This window comes from Ambystoma mexicanum, chromosome 9 (genome assembly GCF_040938575.1).
Source record: "Ambystoma mexicanum isolate Mex_15411 chromosome 9, UKY_AmexF1_1, whole genome shotgun sequence".
Classification (NCBI taxonomy): Eukaryota; Metazoa; Chordata; class Amphibia; order Caudata; family Ambystomatidae; genus Ambystoma; species Ambystoma mexicanum.
Window position 1 is genome coordinate 171,392,770 of NC_090931.1, and position 22,562 is coordinate 171,415,331.

Below are 22,562 nucleotides of genomic sequence, written 5' to 3' on the forward strand. Positions count from 1 at the left end.
CAGGACCTTACTATGCTTGGCAGGTTTCACTGCAATATTTACCTTTGATCCAGCCAGTTCTTTCATCAAAAAGTCAGAGTCATCAACCCGGTCGTCATCATCTTCGTCATAGTTGGGAGAATGTGCACCTTCAGCACAGTGCCGCAGCAAAGCAGCCAGGCCCCCACCTCTTGGATCAAAGGGGTCCACAACGATAGGCTCTGTTCCTTTAATTTCACACCGGCAGAACGGGCAGCCCTGGCCCTCAGACTCCTGTAGCAACAAAAGACATATTTACACTTAAAAATAAAGTAAATACACTTAAAAAATAAAGTAAAGTATGGTATGTCAACACATGCATACTTGAAATATAAATTGCTTTTTTATTGAGACTATCTGAAAATTATAAAAATCAGACTTGGTATTCTGCCAGTGGTACAGTATAGTAAAAATTGGAGAACCAAAAGAAATTGTCAGTATGGTATTACAAGATTTAAATGATGGGTTATTTTAGGTGCAAATGTCCACGTTATACTGCGTCTATCAAGATGTGTCTAAAACCGATGAGGTTACAATATGAAGTTAGATATATGCATCATGCACTTGGTTTATGTAAATCCATCTGACTCTTCCACGTGGTCTTGGGTGTTGAAAAAAACACAAAGAAAAGTAATAAATCGGTAAATCTTGGGCAAAAAATTAAATTGGTGATAATCACAACTCTGGTTCTCTGGTTTTAATATGTATAAAAATGGTCTATTTTAATAATTGTGACCTGTCTTGTGTAGAATTGTGATATTGAATGAATTTGCAATAATCTAGGTCTGTGGTTTTAGGGGCTTTAAGCTGGACATAAACGACACTGATGCCATTTAAAAAACCGAATACTTATGGGGGTATTAAGCCCATTCTATTTGTAGAAATCTTTGATAATTTCTGCCAGGGTCTATTCTTAAAAATAGGGTTCTGCACTACTGAAACAAAACAAAATTGGCAAAAATGTAGGAATCCCTTACTGCATAAATTGGCACCCTCAGAAGCAAACTGAAGGAATACAACTCATTGGGGTTCATTTTAGCACCACTAGAAAGTTTGTCTTGTACACATTACTCCCCCGCCTGCCTCCCTGCTCACTTACTGCCACCACTCAACCTCCAAAGCACACGCTAGTAGATAGGTTTGTCGGAGTTGGAAGTGAGTATTGGAAATAGCAGAGGGCCTGCTTTCTTCTTTCCAGTTCCAAGTTCAACAAAACAATGGATGAGACCATCTCCTTCACAAACACCCAAAGAAACAGATTGGCACAGGATAAAACTTGGTAGAACCAAAACGAGCGCATGCCTAGAGCTTGCTTTAAGGAATTTCACAATAGGCTGCTTTACAGACATGCTCTTGCACCTCTGCCTGCAAATCCTGCCGAGAACCTGCAGGAAAGGGGACGAGCAAGTATGCAGGCTGCCAAGAAGCCTAGCAAGTATTGATAGCATTATGAACATGTATACAAGCTAGTCGGAATAGCCCACAGCACCTGCCAAGAAGTTAGACAGGAAGTGCACATCAGGTGTCCGCAGGGTTCAATCTTCACATCTTTGTCATTTTCTGCACAGATTTTGCAGAGCTGGAAGGTGGAGCCCATCTCACAATACAGCTCATATTGTTCCTGTACAAAAAGAGTTAATTTTAGCAAGTGCTCTACACAAACAACCATCCAGTCCATCAGAGTACGAAGATGCTCAGCCAACCCCAAAAAGCTAGTTCCAAAAAACATGCACACTCCCACTATGGAGAGAGAGTAGACATCAACCGAAACCTCTTCGACAAATACTCCGACAGGTTATTACAATGAAGAATAAGTTACTTACCTGTGAGTTTAGTTCTCCATTATCTGTTTTTTAGAATCACATACTTTAGAAAATTCCCACCTCTTAAGTTTGGGAACACTGGAACTTAAAAGGTGCAATTGAATATAGAAATATAGAAATGGAAATCCTTACTATTCTTATACAACAAGAGCACAGGTACTTCCAGCAGCCCACTTAACTATCAGCACTGTTTAACTGTATTACAAAGCCATAGCCTTTCAGATAAAGACATGTTAATACCACAACATAACCCCAAAACCTCGGCCTGATTGGGCGAAAAGGCATGCATGTGTGAGTGTATACAAGAAATCTATACTGAGAGCTACATTTACTGTAACAAGCCTATTTTCAGTATTGGTCATTTACATAAATGCCACACCAAATTTCTGCTACCATACCTGGAAGGGAACTCAAACAAAAGAACAGGTTACTTACCAACTGATAACATTCTTTCGACTGGTCGTTCTTTCGACTGGTTGTTCCTCCAACGTATTCCTCATCTTAGATATATTCGTCCAACTTTAGCTGCTTTGGAAATTTCTCGGCAGAGGGCGCTGTGCGTCGATGTCGTCAAGTCGAAGTCACCCTCGACAAAGGCCTTCGATGGACGTCATTGGGTATACAAGTAGGACGCGTGGCGCCCATTGGCCTCAGTTGCATTTTTCCCCCTCTTCTGTATAGATCGTGTAGGAAGCCAGGTGTCAGCCTTGCGAGAGTTGAAGTGGTAATAACACCGGAAAATCTACAGACGGGTAGGATGGGAGGGCGATGAGCAATACGTTGGAGGAACATCCAGTCGAAAGAAAGTTACCAGTTGGTAAGTAAATTGTTCTTCGAACGGATTGTGTCCTACAACATATTCCTCATCTTAGATAGACTCCCAAAGCAGTCTAAAAGTGATTTGGTGGAGGAAGTAGATTTTTAAAATTATATAGCTGAATACAGCACTGCTTTACCAAAAGCAAGCTCTTTAGAGTGGGAAGTATCCAGATTATACAATTTAGAAAAAGTGTGCAGTGAAGACCAAGTCGCTGCTTCACAAATAGATTTTTGTTTTATTGTTTATGGTTTAAAACAAACCTTTACAAAATTAAACAAGTTACAGATTAAAATAAGAGCATAAAAAGTTTCAAGAAATTACAAGTCAGTTTTCAAATCAAATTCGAAATTTCAGATTCAGATAAGTCTAAAATTTCTCATCAGCCATTCCTCAATAACAAAACATATCATCACAAATAACAAAATACAATACAATACAATATCCTTATCGAATTAAGACCTAATTGTCTGGAAATAGACTAAACCCTAGTTTCTGTAAGCAGTTTATAGTGCGAAATTAAAATTGAATCAAGAGGTCCTAAAAATCTTGTCAAACAGTGTCAGCCGTTGGCTAGAACCTTCCATACACCTTCTCCACAAGGATTCTTTCCAAGTATTAGAGTCATTATACATATACAACCCAAAGGATACATTTCTTTGGGAGTTGAAAGATGGACAAAACATAGTAAGGTGTTTCAAGCACTCTCCCTTGTTCACAAAAGCGACAGGTACCCGTAGATTTGTTACAACTGAATTTATCCCACAGAAGCAACCTTTCATTTGTGATAAATTGATTCAGTTTGAACCTCATATACAGCTTTCTTGCATTACTACAAGGGAAAATGTCCAAATAATGTGCACAGTCTCCAAGTTTTCTGGTGAATTTGGCATATTCATAATACATTTTGCTTTTACCAATTTGATCCACCATAACACACCAAAAGTATTTTTGGAATTTCTTTTTACAAGCTGGGATTCCTATTATTAGATCATCCTTATCAATCATGGTTTCATTTAGAATTTTATCCATTTTCTCTTTATATTTTACAATGGAGGGTACATCCTCCTCATTCAATAATTGTGCCAAGTCCTCAAAGATTTTTTCGGTGGAGCCAATAGTTTGACATAGTTGTTAAGTCGTCGCCAGTACCATTTAACAGATAAGGGTAAGATCCCAACTTCATGGCAAATCATCGTATTCGGTATTGACAGCCATCCCCAGAACTTGCTTCCATAATTTTCCCTGTGTGCAATAGATTTTATGGGAACACCTCTTTGAAGGGCTGTCGAAGAGACTATGCTGGTTGAATGGGCTCCCAAGCCTTCTGGTGGATCTTTTCCCGCCAATCTGTAGCATTCTGAAATGCAAAGCACTATCCAACGTGATGGGGTTTGTTTTGACACCGATTGACCCAACTTCCTTCCGGTGTAGCCAATGAAAAGTTGATTATCCACTCCTAGAAATGTAAAAGCTTAGAGCTCTTCTCGGGTCCAGCCTGTGCAATCTTTCCTCCTCCTTGCTGGGATAAGGTGGAGGATAGAACGCGGGCAGAATGATCTTGTTTAAATGGAAATCATACAACTTTAAGTAAGAACGAGGGTTTAACACTCAATACAACTCTGTCCCTTGTAGAACACAGTATAGGGTGGCCAAGAAGACAGAGCCTGCAACTCATCACTCTTCGTGCAGATGTTAAAGCAACCAAGAAAACGGTTTTCAACGTTAGTAATCTTAAATGGCAGGTGTGCAAAGGTTCAAAAGGGACACACATCAAAAACTTTAGAACCAGATTAAGTTCCCAAACAGGGACTTGGAAAGAAGAAGGAGGAAACACATTGGTGAGTGCCTTTAAGAATTGTACTATCAAAGGAATTATAAAAATTGAACAGTCGTCCGAAGAACGCTTGAAGATGAAAGGCGCTGCAAGATGATCTTTAATGGTCCCAACATTGAGACCTCTATGTGCCAATGATAAGAGGAAGGATAATACTTCTGGAACAGGACACAGAAAAGGATGAACATTCTTTTCCCTGCACCAGTTGCAAAACTTCTTCCAGCATTAACGGTACAAAGATTTTGCTGCTGGCCTTCTCGCCGAAAGCAACACCTCCATGACGTCATCCGGAAGGTCCCAATCCTTGTATCTCAGCCTTTCAGATACCAAGCATGAAGGTTGAGAGTCCTGACCTCTGGATGGAGAACCTTGCCCTCCTTTTGTCAGAGAAGGTACTCTCTGAGGAAGATGTAGCGGAGGGCAAAAGGACATATCTAGAAGGTCCGGGTAGCACGTTCTCCTGGCCCAATCCGGGGCAATTAGGATCTTGTGGTTTTTGAACCGTCTTAGCCCCCTCATGTCTTGAGGCATGACCGGGTTCGGGGGGGCAGAGAGGGGACAGACGCATGTAGCAGTGGGAAGTTCCACTCCACCACGAACGTGTCCCCTACGGCTTATCTCGCGGGAAATTCCCTTGAGCAATACCTTTCGCACTTCCGGTTGATTCCAATCGCAAACAGGTTTACTTGAGGGGTTCCCCAAAGGGTGAAGATCTCCTGAAGGACTTCCTGAGCCAGTTCCCACTTGTGGGACACAGTACTCTGCCTGCTCAGAGCGTCTGCCGTCATTCTTCTCCCCGGCTAGATGAACTGCCGATAAGGAGATTCCTTCCTGAATTGCCCAATACCAGAGCCGCATTGCCTCTCTGCACAGAGGTAGTGAGATCCTACACCACCTTTTTTGTTTAGGTAATGCATGGCCACTGTGTTGTCCGTCATTACCAGGAAATGTTTCCCCTGACAGATGGCAGAAAAGCCATTCAGCGCTAGTATGATTGCTCTCAGCTCTAAAAGGTTGATGTGTATGTTTTGGACTCCGATGGAGACCAACGACCGCCGATTGTCAGATCATTGGCATGAGATCCCCACCCCATGAGTGAGGCATCTGTCACTAATGTAATCTCCGACCACGGTTGCCAAAAATATTCTCCTTATAGGATGTTCTTTGTGCAAGTCCACCACAGAAGATCCTGACGAACCTTGTTCGGAATCTGAAGATCCGTCATTTGTCCTGAGAATTGGGACCATTGAGTCTTTAGAGCCCATTGAAGGAATCTCATCCTCAGGCACGCTTCTGCCAGGAGGAAAATGCAGGATGCCATGAGGCCAAGCAACCTCAAGAAGTCGTAGGCCTGGAGATTTTGGGCATTTTGGAATTTGGAAACCATCTGAAGAATGTCTTGAGCCCTCGACTTGGGAGGCGAGCTCTTTTCCAAGGATGTGTCTAGTACAACCCCTATGTACTGGAGCTGTTGGGAAGGTGTCATGTGTGACTTCTTGAAATTCAGGGAGAAGCCCAGTATGTGGAGGAAGTGGCAGGTGACAGATGATTCAGGGCTTGCTCAGCAGAACTCGCCATGATCAACCAATCGTCCAAGTAGGGGTAGATGTGAATCCCCCCTCTCCTGAGGTGCGCTGCCACCACTGCCATCAACTTGGTGAAGACCCTCGGGCGGAGGTCAACCCAAATGGTAGGACTCGAAACTGATAATGCAAGTCACCAACCACGAACCCCAGGTATTTTCTGAGCTAGAGAAGGATTGGCACATGAAATAAGCATCCTGAAGGTCCAATGACACCAACCAATCCTGAAGTTGAAGGGCCTGAAGGATCTGAGAAAGAGTAACCATCTTGAACTTGTCCTTCCTGAGGAGCTTGTTCAAGCCTCTTAAATCCAAGATGGATCTCATTCCTCCGTTCTTTTTGGGGGAATCAAAAAATATGGGATGTACCATCCCTTGTCCCACTCTGCTACAGGTACTGGTTCTATAGCACCTTTCTCTAACAGGGTTAAAACCTCCTGCTGTAGGAGCGGGTCTTGAAGCTTCAAAGAGTGTCTCCCCGGTGGATTGCTTTGAGGTTGCGTTACAAAAGGAAGGCAGTAACCTTTGGCTATTATTTCTAAAGCCCAAACATCTGAAGTAATGGCTCGCCATTCTTGCAGATGCTGTGGCAGCCTGCCTCCTACAGGTGTCTTGTGATGCAAGTACTCAGAGTGGTTTTGTGGCAGTTGCTGCAGCTGCTGATGGCAAAGAGACTGCAGCTGATGATGGCAAAGAGGCTGCAGCTGCTGATGGCAAAGAGGCTGCAGCTGGGGCTGGTTTAGCACATTTACCTCGCCCACCACGAGCAGTTTTTCTCTGGCCTCTTTGACTGGCCATTCCTCTCACCTTTCCATATGAGTAATAACGATAGGATTGTCCCCTCCAAGATTGTCCTGATGCACAAAAAGGCTGAGGTTGCCTAACAGCAGCTCCTAAAGATTTGGCTGCTGCTTTTGTGGTCTGCAAACTCTCAAGGCTCTCGTCAGCCTTGTTGCGAAAAGGTGAGACCCGTCAAAAAGCATGTTCAAAAGACTGTTTTGCATGTTTGGGGCGAAACCAGACTTTCCCAACCACGCAAATCTGTACATTACTGTGCTAGAGGCCATTAACCTGCTCACGCTATCTGCGCTGTCCAATTCAGACTGAAGGATTCCTATATCTCCAACGATGGCTAGGAATCCTTCCCCTTCTGGTATGTGCTCTGCTGCCACTGCAATGCACTCCCACAGTGTGTACGAAAATGTGGCCAAGGCACATGTGGAGTTGGACGATTTTAATACCATACTCCCAGCTGAAAATACCTTGCTTGCCCAACCATCCACACGCTTGTCATCCCTATCCGGAGGGATGGAAGGGTACGCCACCTTGTTAGAAGCTGTGGCTGCCTGGACCACCAGACTCTCAGGAGTAGGGTGTTTGGTCAGATAGCCGAGGTTGCTACTGGAAGGGTGGTATTTTGAATTGAGGGTCTCCCAATTTTTGGCCACCCTATTCTGTAAGGCTTCATGGAAGGGTAAAATCGGTTCTTCGGTGGGGCCATGATCTAATATTTCAGTCAAGTCATCCTGGATGAACCGAGTTGGTGGTCTAGCCCATCCTAAATAATCCACCACCTTTCATCAGTTGTCCGTAGGAGGGACTGGTATGTTCCCCTAGTTCTGGTCTGCCAAAATCTGTCTCAGGTGATGTGTCAATTCCACTTGCGTTATGCAAGGTTTCCACAAAATCCCTCATTCTGCTTTCCTCAGAAATTAGATATTCTGGGACGGTATCCAGTTAATATGTCGAAATAAAAATGTCGAATGACAAAATCGTGGAAAAAAAATACCGAAAAAAAATATATAAAAAAAAAATTACATGTTTTTGGGGGGTTTCGCAAGTAAATAAAGGGGTTTAATAAAAAGGGGGGGTTGGGGGATCCCCCCATTTCAAACAATAGACATTCGACATTTTTTTGGCGGTATTTTATCGACATTTTTGCATTCGAAATTATGAATTTCGAAATATTAACTATAAACCTTCTGGGACATTAGGGGTGACATACTCTAGGCCCAAGGGAACATCCTCCACCTCAGACCTTTCTTGTTCTTCAAAAACTGAAGTCAAGGATTTAAAATATTCCTTCCTTGGTAGAGGTTTATAATTTTTTTCTGGAGGAGCGGTTACAGTGGAGGCTGAAGTCTTTGCTGCTTTTTCTCTTGCTGCTATTTTGTCAGTTTCTGACTGAACTGGAGCCTTTGAAACTTTTGGCACCAAAGGCTTTGGGGGTCGACATTGACAAAGGCGTCGATGGTGTCGATGTCGACGAAATAGCAGTCGACGGAGCTGGCGGCGAGACGCTCTTCGAAGGCTTGTCCTTTGAGGTGTTTCGGGTTCCGAACGGCGATGACCTCGAGCAGTCGACTCGAGCGATCTTTATCACTCAGGGTCCTGGAAGGTTCCCGATCTTTCCTCCTTCGATCACCCGGGCTTGAGGGTGCATGAGTGTCAGAACGGTAATGCTCTCGGCCGGCTTCCGAGGATGGCGCAGACCAAGGCTTAGCCTTTTCAAAAACCTCCATCATTTTAACTTTAAATGCTTCCCAGAGGAAGAATGTTTTGTGGGGCATTTCATTGTCTTGGGGGATTCGTCCGAAGACCAGGTGACTTGGAGGACAGCCACCCTGCCGTGTGCGATTGACAGCCTAGGGCTGCGAATGAATGGGAATTACATAAAAAAATAAGGTTTTTGGGACTAAGAGCAGAGTCGACCACTGGAGGACAACATCGGAAGCAGAAGACGAGAGAAGACACCAGCAGCACCCTCCTTGACTGCAAAATGCCTGGTGAAGCCCTGCGGCTGTGCGGCTGTGCTGACCAGGTTTTCGAATCAAGAGGGAAGACCCGTAAAGGACGACATCCTCCCTTAAGCTGGTGGGACCAACTATCCTTGAGGCAAACTATTTTGGCTCAACGCCCAACCTGCTGAGACTTTCCAAGGATGCAGAAGCCCAATACCCAGCGTAGCTCAACCACTTGAGAGTGCATTGTCTTCTGAAGTCCGAATCCAGCCAGGTCTTCGTGGGCATCCAGAGGACCCTACGGAAGCAAGAAATCTGCATCCAGAGTCCCCTCACCAGAGTCCAGTACCGAGGGATCAACTAAATCCTAACCAGAGTTTTTAGCCCTTTGGGGCTGGGGAAAAAAGGCACTAAAACCACAAAGAGCTGCTGAATCAACGAAATCCATTGCTGCCGAGTCACTCGCTCCAGTGCTACCACAGGAGCCCACCAGACGTCCTCCCTTTCGTTACCATGACCAAGGTCCAGGAACAAGGGTCTACTGCATTGCATTGTGAAAGCAACCACAACTTCATTTCAAAAGGTACTGTGCGGATTGAGGTACATTATCTTTTTGCAATTGGGGGCGCTTCCTATCTTTGGGAATGCTATTTAACCCTACACTAAGTTGACCTCAATTTACCTGCACTGGCCTTACAGCTTGTGCTTTCTATAGGCGACTCATCTTGAGTCGGTGTGATTTCTCTTTTGAACACTGACTATTTAAGAACATATTTCTAAGAAGCAGAGCATCAGAACTTTGACTTTGGCTCTCCAGGCTCCCTAGAGGCCTCCTTCTGAGGCTATTGTCTTTGGCAGTGCTTGTTCCCTTACAGGTTTTAATGTTGGGAAAATAGACTGCCTGCATCCCTTTGGGAGAATATAACTGTTCTTTATAACCTATCAGTCTGTTCTATCTAACCCTAACCTTTCCTTCCGTGAAAACTTAATATTGCAAAGGAGATTCCATATAAATGCTATACTGACCTCAAATGACATCACCTCCGGGTGCTCGAACATGTGTAACATAGGAATGAACTACTCACCTGTTTTATTGTTCACTTTTTGAATTGGAACCTAACTTCGGATTAATGTTACAGCTAATTACTGTTTAAAGAATGCTTTAAATATCCTTGTGTGTTAATAAATAATGTATGCTGTAACTCGGTGTGTAAGGGTTAAATTGGATACTTTTATTTACTGATATTGTACAGCTCTACAGCTCACATTAACCCTCTTAAGATAAGCCTTGCTGCTCAGTCACAATACCAACTTGTGTAGTACAGGCCTATATTAAAAGGTGGGTTACCCAATACCAAGCGATAAGTCTTGTGTTGTCCCACACCAGTTGGACTGCACCAATTCTTACCCAACACTGGTGGCAGGCGGTGGGATTGGTGTAAAGTGGTTACATTGACTATTGGTTGTACTTGTGCCCAAATCAACCACCCACAAGGCTAGCGCCAACAAAAAGAAAAGTAATCTTGTAACTGAAAATGACAGGGAATGGATAATTTGAATGAACAGTCCCTTACTGCACTTACAATGGAACAATTCAAAGATGTATGTAGGAAAAGTGGACTGAGTTTAAAGGGTAGAAATAGTGAGTTGATTGGAAAATTGGTAAATCACCAAAACCCTGGGAGTAGGCCCACAACCCCTACTCCCAACATTGAAATGGAAGAAATTGATGAAACTGATAGTTTAGAGCTTAGCTCCAATCTGCCAAATGGGTCAGAAGGCGAAGAGGACCCTCAAGGAATGAGCAGCTCCGCTCTTCAGCCTGCTCCTATAATTCAACAGACTCCCATCACGACCCCTGTGGGTCACAATATAAGCCCAGAATATCTCTGGAAAGAATGAGACTGGAACTACAATTCAAGAAACCTGCACTACACTCTGAAGACAAAGAGAAGGCTCAGAGGTAGGATATGAAAGCAGTCCATTGATTCGGCTTCCTTCACAGGGCCATCTCGGTCTACTAGTCCCAAGAGACCTGGCTTACCAAAAGAGGCTGTTATCTCCAGCCATGGTTGCCAAAAAGGTTCTCCTTTTAAGATGTTTTCCTGACAGGCCCACCACTGAAGGTCCAGTGAGACTGTGGGATTTGCAGGAGAACTGACATCCTTCCCAAGAACTGTGATCACTGGGTCCTGAGAGCCCATTGGAGAGATCTCATTCTCAGGCGAGCTTCTGGTACCAGAAAAATGCAGGATACCATGAGGCTGAGCAACCTCACAAAATCGTAGGCCCGAAGATGTTGGGCATTTTTGAATTTTGTCACCATCTGTAGAATGTCTTGAGCCCTTTCACAGGGACGCATTCAGACCGCTCCAATTAATTTGAGTCTTTGTGATGGTATCATGTGGGACTTCTTGAAGTTGGAGAAGCCCCAGCCGGGGGACGGAGTGGCAAGCTTAACTTAGATGATCTAGGGTTTGTTCCGGGGAAGTGGCCATGATCAACCAATCGTCTAGGTAGGGGTAGGCGTGAATCCCCCTCTCCTGAGACCCGCTGCCACAACCGCCATTAACTTGGTGAAAACCCTTGGGCAGAGGTTAGCAAATGAGAGAACCCGAAACGGAGAGTGAGATTTGCCAATGGCAAACTTCAGGTACTTTCTGTGCTTGTGATGAATTGGCACATGAAAGAAAACATCCTCAAGGTCCAATGATACCAACCAATCCTGAAGCTGGAGGGCCTGCAGGATTCTGAGAAAGGGTTACCATCTTGAACTTGTACTTCCTGAGGAGCTTGTTCAAGTATCTCAAGTCCAAGATGGGTGTCAATCCTCCATTTTTCAGAATTAGAAAGTACGGGGAGTACCAACCCTTGTTCCTCTCCGCTATAGGTACTGGTTCTATAGCACCTTTCTCAAGCAGGATTAAAATCTCCTGCATAAGGAGCGGATCCGGAAACTTCAAAGAGTTGTTCCCCGGTGGATGACTGAGGTTTTTTTAGGAAAGGCAGACATTAACCTTGAGCAATTGTCTCCAATGCCCAAGCATTTGAAATAATAGCCTGCTATTCTGTCAGGTGTTGCGTTAATCTGCTTCCCATTGCTGTCTTGTGATGTAAGACAGCAGAGGTTTTGGGGAGGCTGACACAGATGCTGAGGGTAAAGTAGCACCTGCTGTTGTGGTCTTAGTACCTCTACCCCAACCACCACGGCAGAATAGTCTTTGATCTCTTTGAACCGTCTGTCCTCTGCCTCTTCTGAATGCGCAACAATAGCGAAAGGGCCTAACCCTCCAGGGTGCACCTGTGGGGCGGTTTGGAGATTGCCTTATAGCAGCTCCAAGGGAATTGGCTGCCGCCTTGGAAGTTTGCAGCTTCTCCAAACTCTCTCATCAGCTTTACTTCCAAATAGATGTGTGCCGTCAAAGGACATGTTCAGAAGTCTGGACTGTATGCCTAGGGCAAATCCTGACTTCCGCAACCACGCAAACCTGCAGATTACTGTACTAGCTGCCATTGCTCTGCTGATGCCGTCAACAGAGTCGAGACCAGTCTTTAGGGATTCGCACATAGCGTCGGTTGGGGAGAATTTTCATAAATGTTCTAATTCCCTTCACCTTAGAGACCCCCAGCAACTTTGCTGGATTTTGAGGACTTGATTTCTTTGCCTGGAGAGTGTGCGAGCCTTTTTTTCCTCACTCTCTCATGTATTATGATGGGTTTTACTCTGTGTTCTTTGATTATGGAAAATCCATAGGCATCTTTTCATTTGTGTCACACAGCACCCTCAGTGCAGTGACACAGGGAAGTTTTTTAGGCTGTCACAAGGTTTAAATACCTTCTCGTGGATAAACTACTGTTTCCCAGATAAAGTAAAGTGAAATTGACTTTACTAGTCTTTCCAAATTCCTATACCCAACCCACCCTATTTTTACTTGGTATCCCCTGTGTCTAGAAACTCATGTAGCAGTCAAATGCTACCCTTTCCTCTCGAAATGACTTAGCAGTGGTTTTACAATGAACTACCATGATTTTTCCTGACCGCGAACAACGGTAGCGTTAAAACGCGGGAGCCATGTTTTTTCAAGATGGGGTCTGAGCCCCCTCTGTAAAAACAGGTCCCGGTCTTCTTTATTCACTGTTTCTTTTTGGAAAGGTCCTTCTAGAGTTTGTCTCCATGACCCAAACCAGGTTTGGTCCCTTTGTTCCTATGCCTTTGGCGGGCTTCAGGACAGAAGACCCCCTCTGGCGCCCGAGTGTCTGTGGTGGGCAGGAAGTGAGGGAGGTACCCGAAACTCCCTGTGCTTAGTCTCCTAGGAGACCCAAATGCATTCTGGCATGATTGGCTGGCTGACTGTCCGGCAAGGACAGCCACCCTGCTGGGTGAGTGGCAGCTAGGCTGGAATGAATGGGAGGAAACTGGAAAAAAGGCGAGTCTCTTGGCTTGGAAGGCAGAGTCGAACACTAGAATGAAAGAACCAAAGACTAGCTTGAACAGGACAGCTGCTGCAACTCCTGGACCATTGGTTTGCCCGGTGAAGCCCTGCTGCAGGTCCGAATCGCCAAATTCATCTCGACAGAGAAGCCCTGCAAGGACGACTTCTCCCTTTGAGTTGGTGGGACCTATCAAGTCGACACTAAGCCACCTTGATACCATTCTCAGAGCTGGTTGTATTTTTTGTATTTTTTTGAGTGCTGCAAGAAACCGAATAACCAGGGAGAGGGACATCAGTTTGTGTGCTTGACTACAGCTACCGGAACTGAAAATTTGCTGTTTGCCAGCTTTTCGACCAGTCCCAGTGCAGGAGTCCCCCGACGTCCTCCCTCTTGTTCCAACGACTGAGCCTCAGGAAACAGGAACTGAGAGATCTGCAGGAACAGACGTCTTCAGCTGCATCTTTTTCTTCATTGTAAGGTACTGTGAAAACCCAACCGAGAGAACTTACCTCTCACTGCAAAAGTGCTTGAAACTTTGGCAACTTGCAGGCCTAGTCATCTTGTGACCCAACTTATGAATCTATCTTCTACAAACTACTTCTAAGAACTTTGACAAAGACTTTTCCGTTTAATTACCAGAACTGCTTTATCCTATACAAGACTTTAGCCCATTGACTTTGGCCTAACCTATTACACTGAATTGACTCCTCTGGTTAACTCAAACTATTTGCACTGTTTAAGAGTAACTCATCTTTTTATTAACCTATGCCTTTTTGCTCCTACTTCAAAGTAGTTTAAATGCTTCAGAACCGGACATTGTGAAGTACTGAAGTATATTTTTGTGTGATATAGATAACCTCCATCTAGTGCAGGTTTTATAACTGACTGTGAAATAAATTAAGTGTTTTACCAAGAATCCTTGAGTGTAAGAGTTTGTTTGAATACTTGTAATTATAGACCTCTGTGTAACATCATTACAGCGCACATTCCCCTCTTGAGATGAGCCTGGCTGCTCAGCAAAGCTACCAAAACTGTGTAGTACAGACTTTAAACAAAGGTTGGTTTTGCTTACACCTGTAGTCCTAATTGGGTGCAGTGGCGCCAAAGGGTACTGCATACAAACTTTGCCTAACAGCGTCCTTTCCATCCTTGATAAAGTTCAAGAAACCGCCCCTTTCCTTCCCTTCGGGGATATGGTCGGCCGTCATCGAAATACAATCCCAAAGGGTGTGGGTAAACCTTGCCAGCATGCATGTGGCATTAGCAGACTTTAACGCCATACTACCAGCCGAGCCATGGTATCATATGTCATCCCCATCTTGCGGGATTGTCGGATAGGCATTTTGCTTGCCAGAAGAGGTTGCAGCCTGTACTACCAGGCTTTCTGGTGTTGGGTGCTTTGAAAAAGATACCGAGGGCCCAAGCCGATGCTATATATTTAGCTGTTAATCTTTTATTAACTGCAGGGATAACCTCAGGTGTTTCCCAGTTGGAAGATACTTTCTTATGGAGCTTTGTGAAATGAGACAATAGGGTCTTCCTGTGGTCCTTTGTTGAGTATATCAGTTACGTCATCCTGCTCGAAAACAGGTGTGGGCCTAGACCACCCCATGTACTCCATCACTCTAGTCATAAGCAGTCTATAATTGCCTTCAGCATGATCTCCTGGATCAGCTCCACCTTCTACTTCAGGGGAAGTGTCAATGCCACTTGCCTCATACAGAGTCCTGCAGACGTTTCATTCAGGATTCTTCTGACACAAGTTCTTCTGGAACACAAGGTGTCCCATATTCAAGACCAAAAGGTCTTTCCTCATCAGATGTTTCTGCTTCCTCATAGATTGAGGAGAGTGTTTTGAAATAATCTGAACGAGGTGGAGGTGTATAATTTCTCAGAAAGGTGGAAGAAGGCACTATAGATGTCATAATTGGTGCCGAAATTGTCAAAATGGCCGATTATGACATCAACGGCTTTGATTTCTCCGAAGTCATTGACGGGATCGACACCAATGTCGACATCTTTGACGAAAGCCTTGAACGTACTGTCTTGTACGGCATCGAGGAGGTCGACACGCGAGGCATCGATGGGTTCTCCTTCAAGGAGGCGCGAGGGCATCGATGACGACGACTTCTTGTGCGTCACAGAGGCTTTCTCTCAGAGTTTCCACAGCCAAGGTCAAGGACTCGCAGCTCCTGTGCTTCTCAGGTGTTTCGCCTGGAGTATCGCCTGTAGGTGTCTTCGAGGGGGGCAAGGCTGCATTCTCGCACTCCTTTAAAATACTTTTTTTGGGAATTTCTCACTGTGCCGGGGTAGTGTTTCTCGAGGGACAAATTACCCTCTCTGGAGAACTAGAGGATGAGGTGGACGGCGACCTATGGTGTCTTTTCTCGCTATGCCTCGAAGAGGAAAAACGATGCGATCCACTTTGAGAACGTGATCGGGAGTGTTTATGACGAGAAAACAAAGGCCTCGACTTGTTGGATGTTTTGCGTTTGGACGGGGTAATTGATTTTAGGCTTACCTCTCTCCAACTTCCTTCTGCGCTCCCTCAAGGCCTTGGCAGTCATTGACATGCATTCATCACATTCAGAACACGGATGCTCTGCCCCAAGACACCACAGACAGACCCTGTGTGGATCCGTCATGGACATCATAGCGCCGCAGTATTTTTTAAAACCGGACCGTGGCGTAGATGGAGCCGATGAGGAGGCCATCTCGTTGAAGACTAGGAGACATTTTCACTGGAAATTCAAAGAAAATCGATAAATTCACAGAACAAGCATTGCGTTACCAAAGCTGTGAAGCATGGAAAAACGGAACTGAGCAACAGACGCTGCCCGCGCTACTTATACCTGTGATGACGTCGATAGCGGCACGGAAGCATCCAAGGGACATCAACTCGACAGGCACCGACGCACAGCGCCCTCTTACTGGGGAACATTTTCCGAAGCAGCAAGCTGGATATTAGGAAATATCAAAGATAAGCAATACGTGGGAGGACACAATCCATTTGAATATAGAAGTGTATACCCATCATACCTGACAACACAAATGATTAGAATAAGGAAAGTGTACTTGTATATGGCTAGGAGACGCCTGCCATCAGAGACACTACGGCCAGCAATACAGTGGTTGATGAAAGCTTCTTCAAACCAGAGGATGTAGCCAAGGTACCCAAAGGTCCCACTAAACTTGCTGGAGGCCCTATTAAAATGGTTCCCATTTTGCCAGCCCTCATCGAGTGCAACATGACTGTATGAATGTTTGTTAGCGTGCAATCTTAAGTACCTGGGAGAGTTTAGTTGAGGAATGACTTGAAAATTCGGAGAAGACTCCAGTACCCCCAGGCCACCCAGCAAAAAGAAACAGGAGCTGAGGGAACCTTGAGAGACTCAGTTTGAGGACAGGGAGGACTCCAGTACCTCAATCCAGCAGAAAGGCCAACCTTCCACTTCTAGAAAGAAGAATGACCAATGAGAAATCCAGTGTCTCTGAAAAGAAAAAGGGTCTCAAACCCAAACCTGCTCTGAAGACAAGCACTTCCACGAGAGGACAGTCCCAGGTCACCCCAGTGACCCCACCCCCAGTGGAAACAGTGTGTGGATGAACCAACTTCTGAAAACCCAGTTACTGGTGAAACAGAACTGCTGGAGGAGATCTTTGCCTGCTTGGAAGATCTAGATCCTAGCGATCATCCTGAGCTGCAAACTTTGCTTGCAGAAGGTGGACCCTCTTGTGCAGATTTCAGGAGAGGACAGTGTTCCTCTCTAGAAGGTCAAAGACAACAGACAGCTTCTCAGCTGAAGGGCAAGAGCCAGCGAAGCATAGACTATATTGGGCAGGTGGACTCCTCTACAGTGAGCCTACATAATCTACCCCAGGGGATTTCAGGCAGCTGGTAGCACCCCATGAGGCGAGATCCAAGCTAATACAACTAGCACATGAGAACTATGGCTGGTCACTTGAGCTCCAAGAAGACCAAACAGGCTTGCTCTGTACTTTTACTGGCCCAAGATGGTTGCAGATGTTGACAAACATTGTAGAAGGTGCCACACCTGGGGGCGCTAGAGACCATGACTGCAAGATGGCTGCATAGCTTTAGGCTCCATTCAGCACTGAAGTTGGGAGATCATACTTGCATTCATCGAGCGATAATTTGCTTTAAAATAACAGGAGACCCAGCTCAGAGGGTGAACAACTGGCGGACCGACTCTGGTGGCCAGCCAAGCACCAGTAGTGGAGTGCACCTTGCTGGCGTACAAGAGAGGGCGAGAACCGGGTAGCTTGACCGCAGCGGGTGCGAGACACCCCCAGGCAGAGACCCTCGGCAGAGTCGGGTGGAGTGGTTCTTAGATCAGCTCACCCCCTCCACGCATGATGGAGCAACACCACACTGTCCCTTTACTGGGGGGCTGAGGCAAGGCGAGGGGGTGTGGAGCCAGACATGCCCCAAGTCATCGGGACTGTAGCCCAGCCTAGATCAATAGCGGAGAAGTCCCGCCTGAGCCGAGGGAGAAGGCACCATAATGCACGACAGGAGAGCCCTAGCTACCGGACAATGGAGCGATAATACATGGCCTGAGAGCCCATTGCGGTGGGGGCTATACAACAGACGCAAGGAGGGAAATGCTGCGTCTAGCCCTATTGGGGGTAGAGCCTGCAGCCACCCAGCAGGGAGACACCCCCACGGACTGAAGTGGATGCAGGGAGACAGTTGCTGTACTGAGTCCCACGAACAAGGGCAAGGCCACAGGGGAGCCAATGGCCCGATCTGGACTGAGGCGACATCCCCACTTTTGAAGGTCATGGGATGCCCGAAGCAGTACCTCAACAGGGGGAGCAGATGGACGAGACCACACGGGGTCACGAGTCGCATGGCTAAACATACTCCCAGAAAGCAGGACTGCATTAAGGAAGTGAGGGGATAGCGGCTTCCCACGATAACGCAGCTAAGCACCCCCCCCCCCAGAGGGAGGCGAGGAGCCCCATGCAAGACCAAGTGGAGGATTCAGCAATCTGAACTGAGCCAAGTACTAGCCGATAGGCGGTTGGGCTTTGCTTCCGTAAACACTAAACTAGACGGACTAGACTACAAGGTGTACAAAAAAGAAGGTGGGTGAGGCGCGCACTCCCGGTCCTGGTCAATTGCACCTGTAGTAAAAAATAAGTAGCTGGGTCAAATCCCAAAATGGACAAAAAATCACAGGGTTAGATCCCTTCTGCTGCAATTCAGGTACTCAGTAATAACAGGGTTAGATCCCTCGGCTGCATTTCTGTGGTCTGTAGTTGTTCTCCTCCTAGCGCTTTCTTATCTCAAATAATCATCAGGGAGGCTGTTGAGCAGGTGTGTCTAATTAGACTCAAAGGATTCTGGTAGCTGTAGTGAAAACGTTTTTTTCTGTTCAGGTGACCAGCAACCGACACCCCTCCAAAGCACAAGTCCTTCCCAAATTTGGGGGAGGGGAGAGCACCATCTTTATGATTCTCCAAAGTGGGGCACAGTCACCCCGTGGCGCTGCCTCTGGAGCCCGGGACTCCCATAGCATTCAGTACAAAAAAGAAGGTGGGTGAGGCGTGCACTCCCGGTCCTGGTCAATTGCACCTGTAGTAAAAAATAAGTAGCTGGGTCAAATCCCAAAATGGACAAAAATTCACAGGGTTAGAGCCCTTCTGCTGCAATTCAGGTACTTAGTAATAACAGGGTTAGATCCCTTGCTGCAAATCAGGTACTCAGTAATAACAGGGTTAGATCCCTCGGCTGCATTTCTGTGGTCTGTAGTTACTTATTATATTTTTTGCAACAGGTTCAATTGACCAGGACCGGGAGTGCGCGCCTCACCCACCTTCTTTTTTGTACTGTAGACTACAAGGTGGACAGGATGCAAGCGAACATCGAAAAGGAGAGTGGGAGAATATCTGAAGCAGAGCAAAGGGTGGGGGGCCCTGGAGGACACTAGTGGAGAAACGGTGCAGGCGATCCAGGAACTGAGAAGCGATCTCAGACTGATTAAGGTGAAAAACAAGGACATCGATTCAAGGTCCCACAGAAATAACATTTGTGTGGTGGGAGTCCCACAACGGAATATGGAGACTTTCATAAAGGAGGTCCTGCAGGAACGCCCATTGTCCACTCAGTGGAAAAGGCACATACAGTGTCGCAAACGGTACCCAGACCAGGACAGAGCCCCCGTCCCATCATCGCATGTTTGCTGAACTACAGTGACCGAGACAGTACCGCGCAGAGCCAGAGAGCTGGGGGACCTCACGTATGAGAACGCCAGAATCTCCTTCTACCCAGACTTTACCCCATCGGACCAGCGGGCCTGCCTTTCCTTTCTGGCCACAAATGGAGCTTTACGTGACCGGGGTATACAATATGCTATGATGTACCCTTCTAAGTTGCCGGGTCCAACACGGGGGCCAGGCCCACTTCTTCACTGACAGGAGCAGAGCAATAATTTATCGAGTCACTCCTGAAGAACCGTCCGACTCATGAGGCGGAGACCCTACTAGTCGGAGGCGAGGAGTGGGTCCGCAGGGTCAGATGCAGGATGACCCAGTCCAACCCATGATTTAATGGGGGTCAATATTGCTGGGGTCGAAAGATACTTCCCGATGAATGTTGAACATGTGCTCTGAAGATGTAACTAATCGGCCCAGTAGCAACATGCAATTAAGCTAATGCGATCTCCCGCAGAGGTCAGGGGAAGTAGCAGTGGCTTGGGTCGTGGTGTCTGGTGCCCCCGGGCAGCGTCCCATGGAGAACCTGTTGGTGTTGGGGAAAGGGTGGGGAGGGGGTGGGGTGAGATCAGGTAACTGAGTTGGGGAGGGAAGTGTGGGTGGCCGCGAGCAAAGTTTGGTTAGGTTGAAGCTGTAGGGTGAGGGCACTGGGAGGGGTTAGTGGGGAATGTTGGGAGTTAAATTTGAAAATCTATTCACATCTCAGACATAAGAATGCGCCATGGTGCTGCTCATGCAAGAACCAGGGACCAGCTCCTGCAGGAAGAGGCGGATTTGAAATGTAATGACGATCAAGGGACTTGAGGGGCCTGAACAACCCGCGTAAGGCCCCCAAGGTACTCCAATACTGCGGAACACATGGCGCCAAGGTGGGCCTGCTGCAGGAAACACACCTAGTGGGCAGGGCGAATGAGGGGGTCGCTAGGTGCTGGGGAGGGTGCAGATATTACACCTCCTATTCAACGTACTCTGGGGCAGTGATGACCCTGGTGCACAAATCATTGGGTTTCCTTGTGTCAAAGATGATTGTGGACCCCAAAGGTAGATTTGTAATTGTGTCCGGCTGCCTGGGTACCACAATGGTTACATTTGTAAATGTCTACGGGCCCAACGTGGACGACCCCGTATTTATTATTTTTATTATTATTTAAAAAAAATAAATAAATAAAAAAAAAAATAAAAAAAATAAAAAAAAATCGCTCTTAAATAAGTGCGATGGGTTCCTACACACCTTTCTGGTTTGGGCGGATGACCTCGGCATAGCGTTAGACCCGCATAGAAATAGTTCAGCAGAAGGAGAATGCCCACGATCCAAGGTGGGGGGGGTGGTGCTGGGGGGGGGGGGGCATGCTAGACCTGGAACTGGGCGATGTGTGGCGACAACTACACCCAGAGGGGAGGGAGTACCCATTCCACTCATCTGTGCATGGTACATCCTCGCGACTGGACTATATAATGGTCAGCCAAGTGATGGCCCACCCGACAACTGGGTGCGTCCTTCTCCCCTGAACACTATCTGACCACTCTTCGGTTCTTTGGTTTGGTGAGCCCGGAGGGGGGAAAGGGCTCAGTGAGAACCTGGGCACGGTACCTGCAATGAGCACTGTTTGGGAGACGTTCAAGGTGGTGCTTCGTGGCGGTTGCCTGTCCTTGGAGCTAGGTGTTTTAAAAACAATTTGCAGGCAGCTCACGGAGGGGTAAATTAAGGCATTGGAAAGCCAGGTGGACGAGGGGAGGGGGCTTGGTCCTGTAGCAAACCTCAGGGAAGAATCAGGGAAAATGTCACGATTTGGCGGACAGGGAGCTCAAGTACTTAGCTCGCCCAGCTATGGCCCGTAGATCCAGAGAGGAGGGTAGGCCAGGGAAGATGCTAGCATTAATGGTCTCCCACGAGAGGGGATGCAAAGACAGAGCAGCAGTGAGAACTCCGGAGGGGGCAGTTGAGGTGGAACAGGCGGTTATCGCAGACACCTTCCGCCAGTATTACGAAAACATGTACGCTTCGAAGGGGTCACTGCCCGGGGAGGACTTGGAGGGCTACATTAGGGAGGCCGTCCTCCCAAAGTTGAGTGCGGAGGCGATGCAGGTACTGGAAGCTCCCATTGCAACGGACGAGATCCTACGCACAATCCGTGCCCTACCCACCTCCAAGGCACCAGGTACTAAATTCTATAAAGAATGGGGACCTGAAGTGGCCGGACACATGCTAAAGGTGTGGGAGGACAGTATGAAAGAGGGGTGCTTACCAGCCGTAATCACTCTAATCCTAAAGCTAGACAAAGATCCCCTAGAGTGTGCTTAATATCGTCAAATATTGCGACTGAACCTGGACACAAAAATCTTTGCTAAGGTCGTACCGGACTAGCTTCTTCCGCATACATCTAGAATAGTACATAAACACCAGTCTGGCGTTATACCTGGGAGGTCAACCTCGCCCAGCCTGCGTAGGCTCTTTGCGATCATGGCCGAGATAGACCCCAAAGTGCAGGCAGCGTCAGTGCTTTTGGATATGGAGAAAGCTTTTGACTCTGTAGAATGGGGCTACTTGTTTGCGTTGTTGCGCCAGCTGGGAACTCCCTCTTACCTGGCGTATTACCTGGCGTCAGTAAAGCTGCTATACGCGGGATCAAACGCATGCATAGGGATTTGTGGAATGAGATCTAAACCTTTTGCACTAGGGCAGGGAACCAGACAGGGCTGCCTGCTCTCGCCCCAGCTCTTCGCCGCAGTGATGGCGGCTCGTCTGCAGAAAATTCACAGGGCCCGGGGCCTTGCCATGGGAGGTACAAGGGAGCTGGTGTTGCTTTATGCCGACAATGCAATTTTGTATCTGAAGGACCCGGCGGCTAACTTAGCCCTGGTGTCACGGGAGGTGCTGGGATTCGGAGAGGCCTCGGGCCTGAGGTTAAACAAGGGGAAATCAACGTTGTTTGCACTGAATGAGAGTACGGTGAGACCACCAAATACAGAGCGATACAGATGGGAATCACAGGTCGTCACATACCTGGGGGTGAAGGTCAGTAGGAATGGACGAACGCTCTTGCTCTTGGCGGACAACCACCTACAATAT

The 22,562-nt window shown here is 46.8% G+C and overlaps 1 protein-coding gene across 1 annotated transcript in view; it reads right to left on the minus strand.

The window, feature by feature from the left end:
- CBL (Cbl proto-oncogene) overlaps positions 1–22,562 on the minus strand; it is a 964,911-nt gene that overhangs the window by 400,161 nt on the left and 542,188 nt on the right. The window contains exons 8-9 of the mRNA XM_069614372.1: positions 1,508–1,639; positions 43–252 (exon numbers count right to left, since the gene is read on the minus strand). Coding sequence (XP_069470473.1) covers positions 43–252; positions 1,508–1,639 — 342 coding nt within the window. The remainder of the gene's footprint in view (positions 1–42; positions 253–1,507; positions 1,640–22,562) is intronic.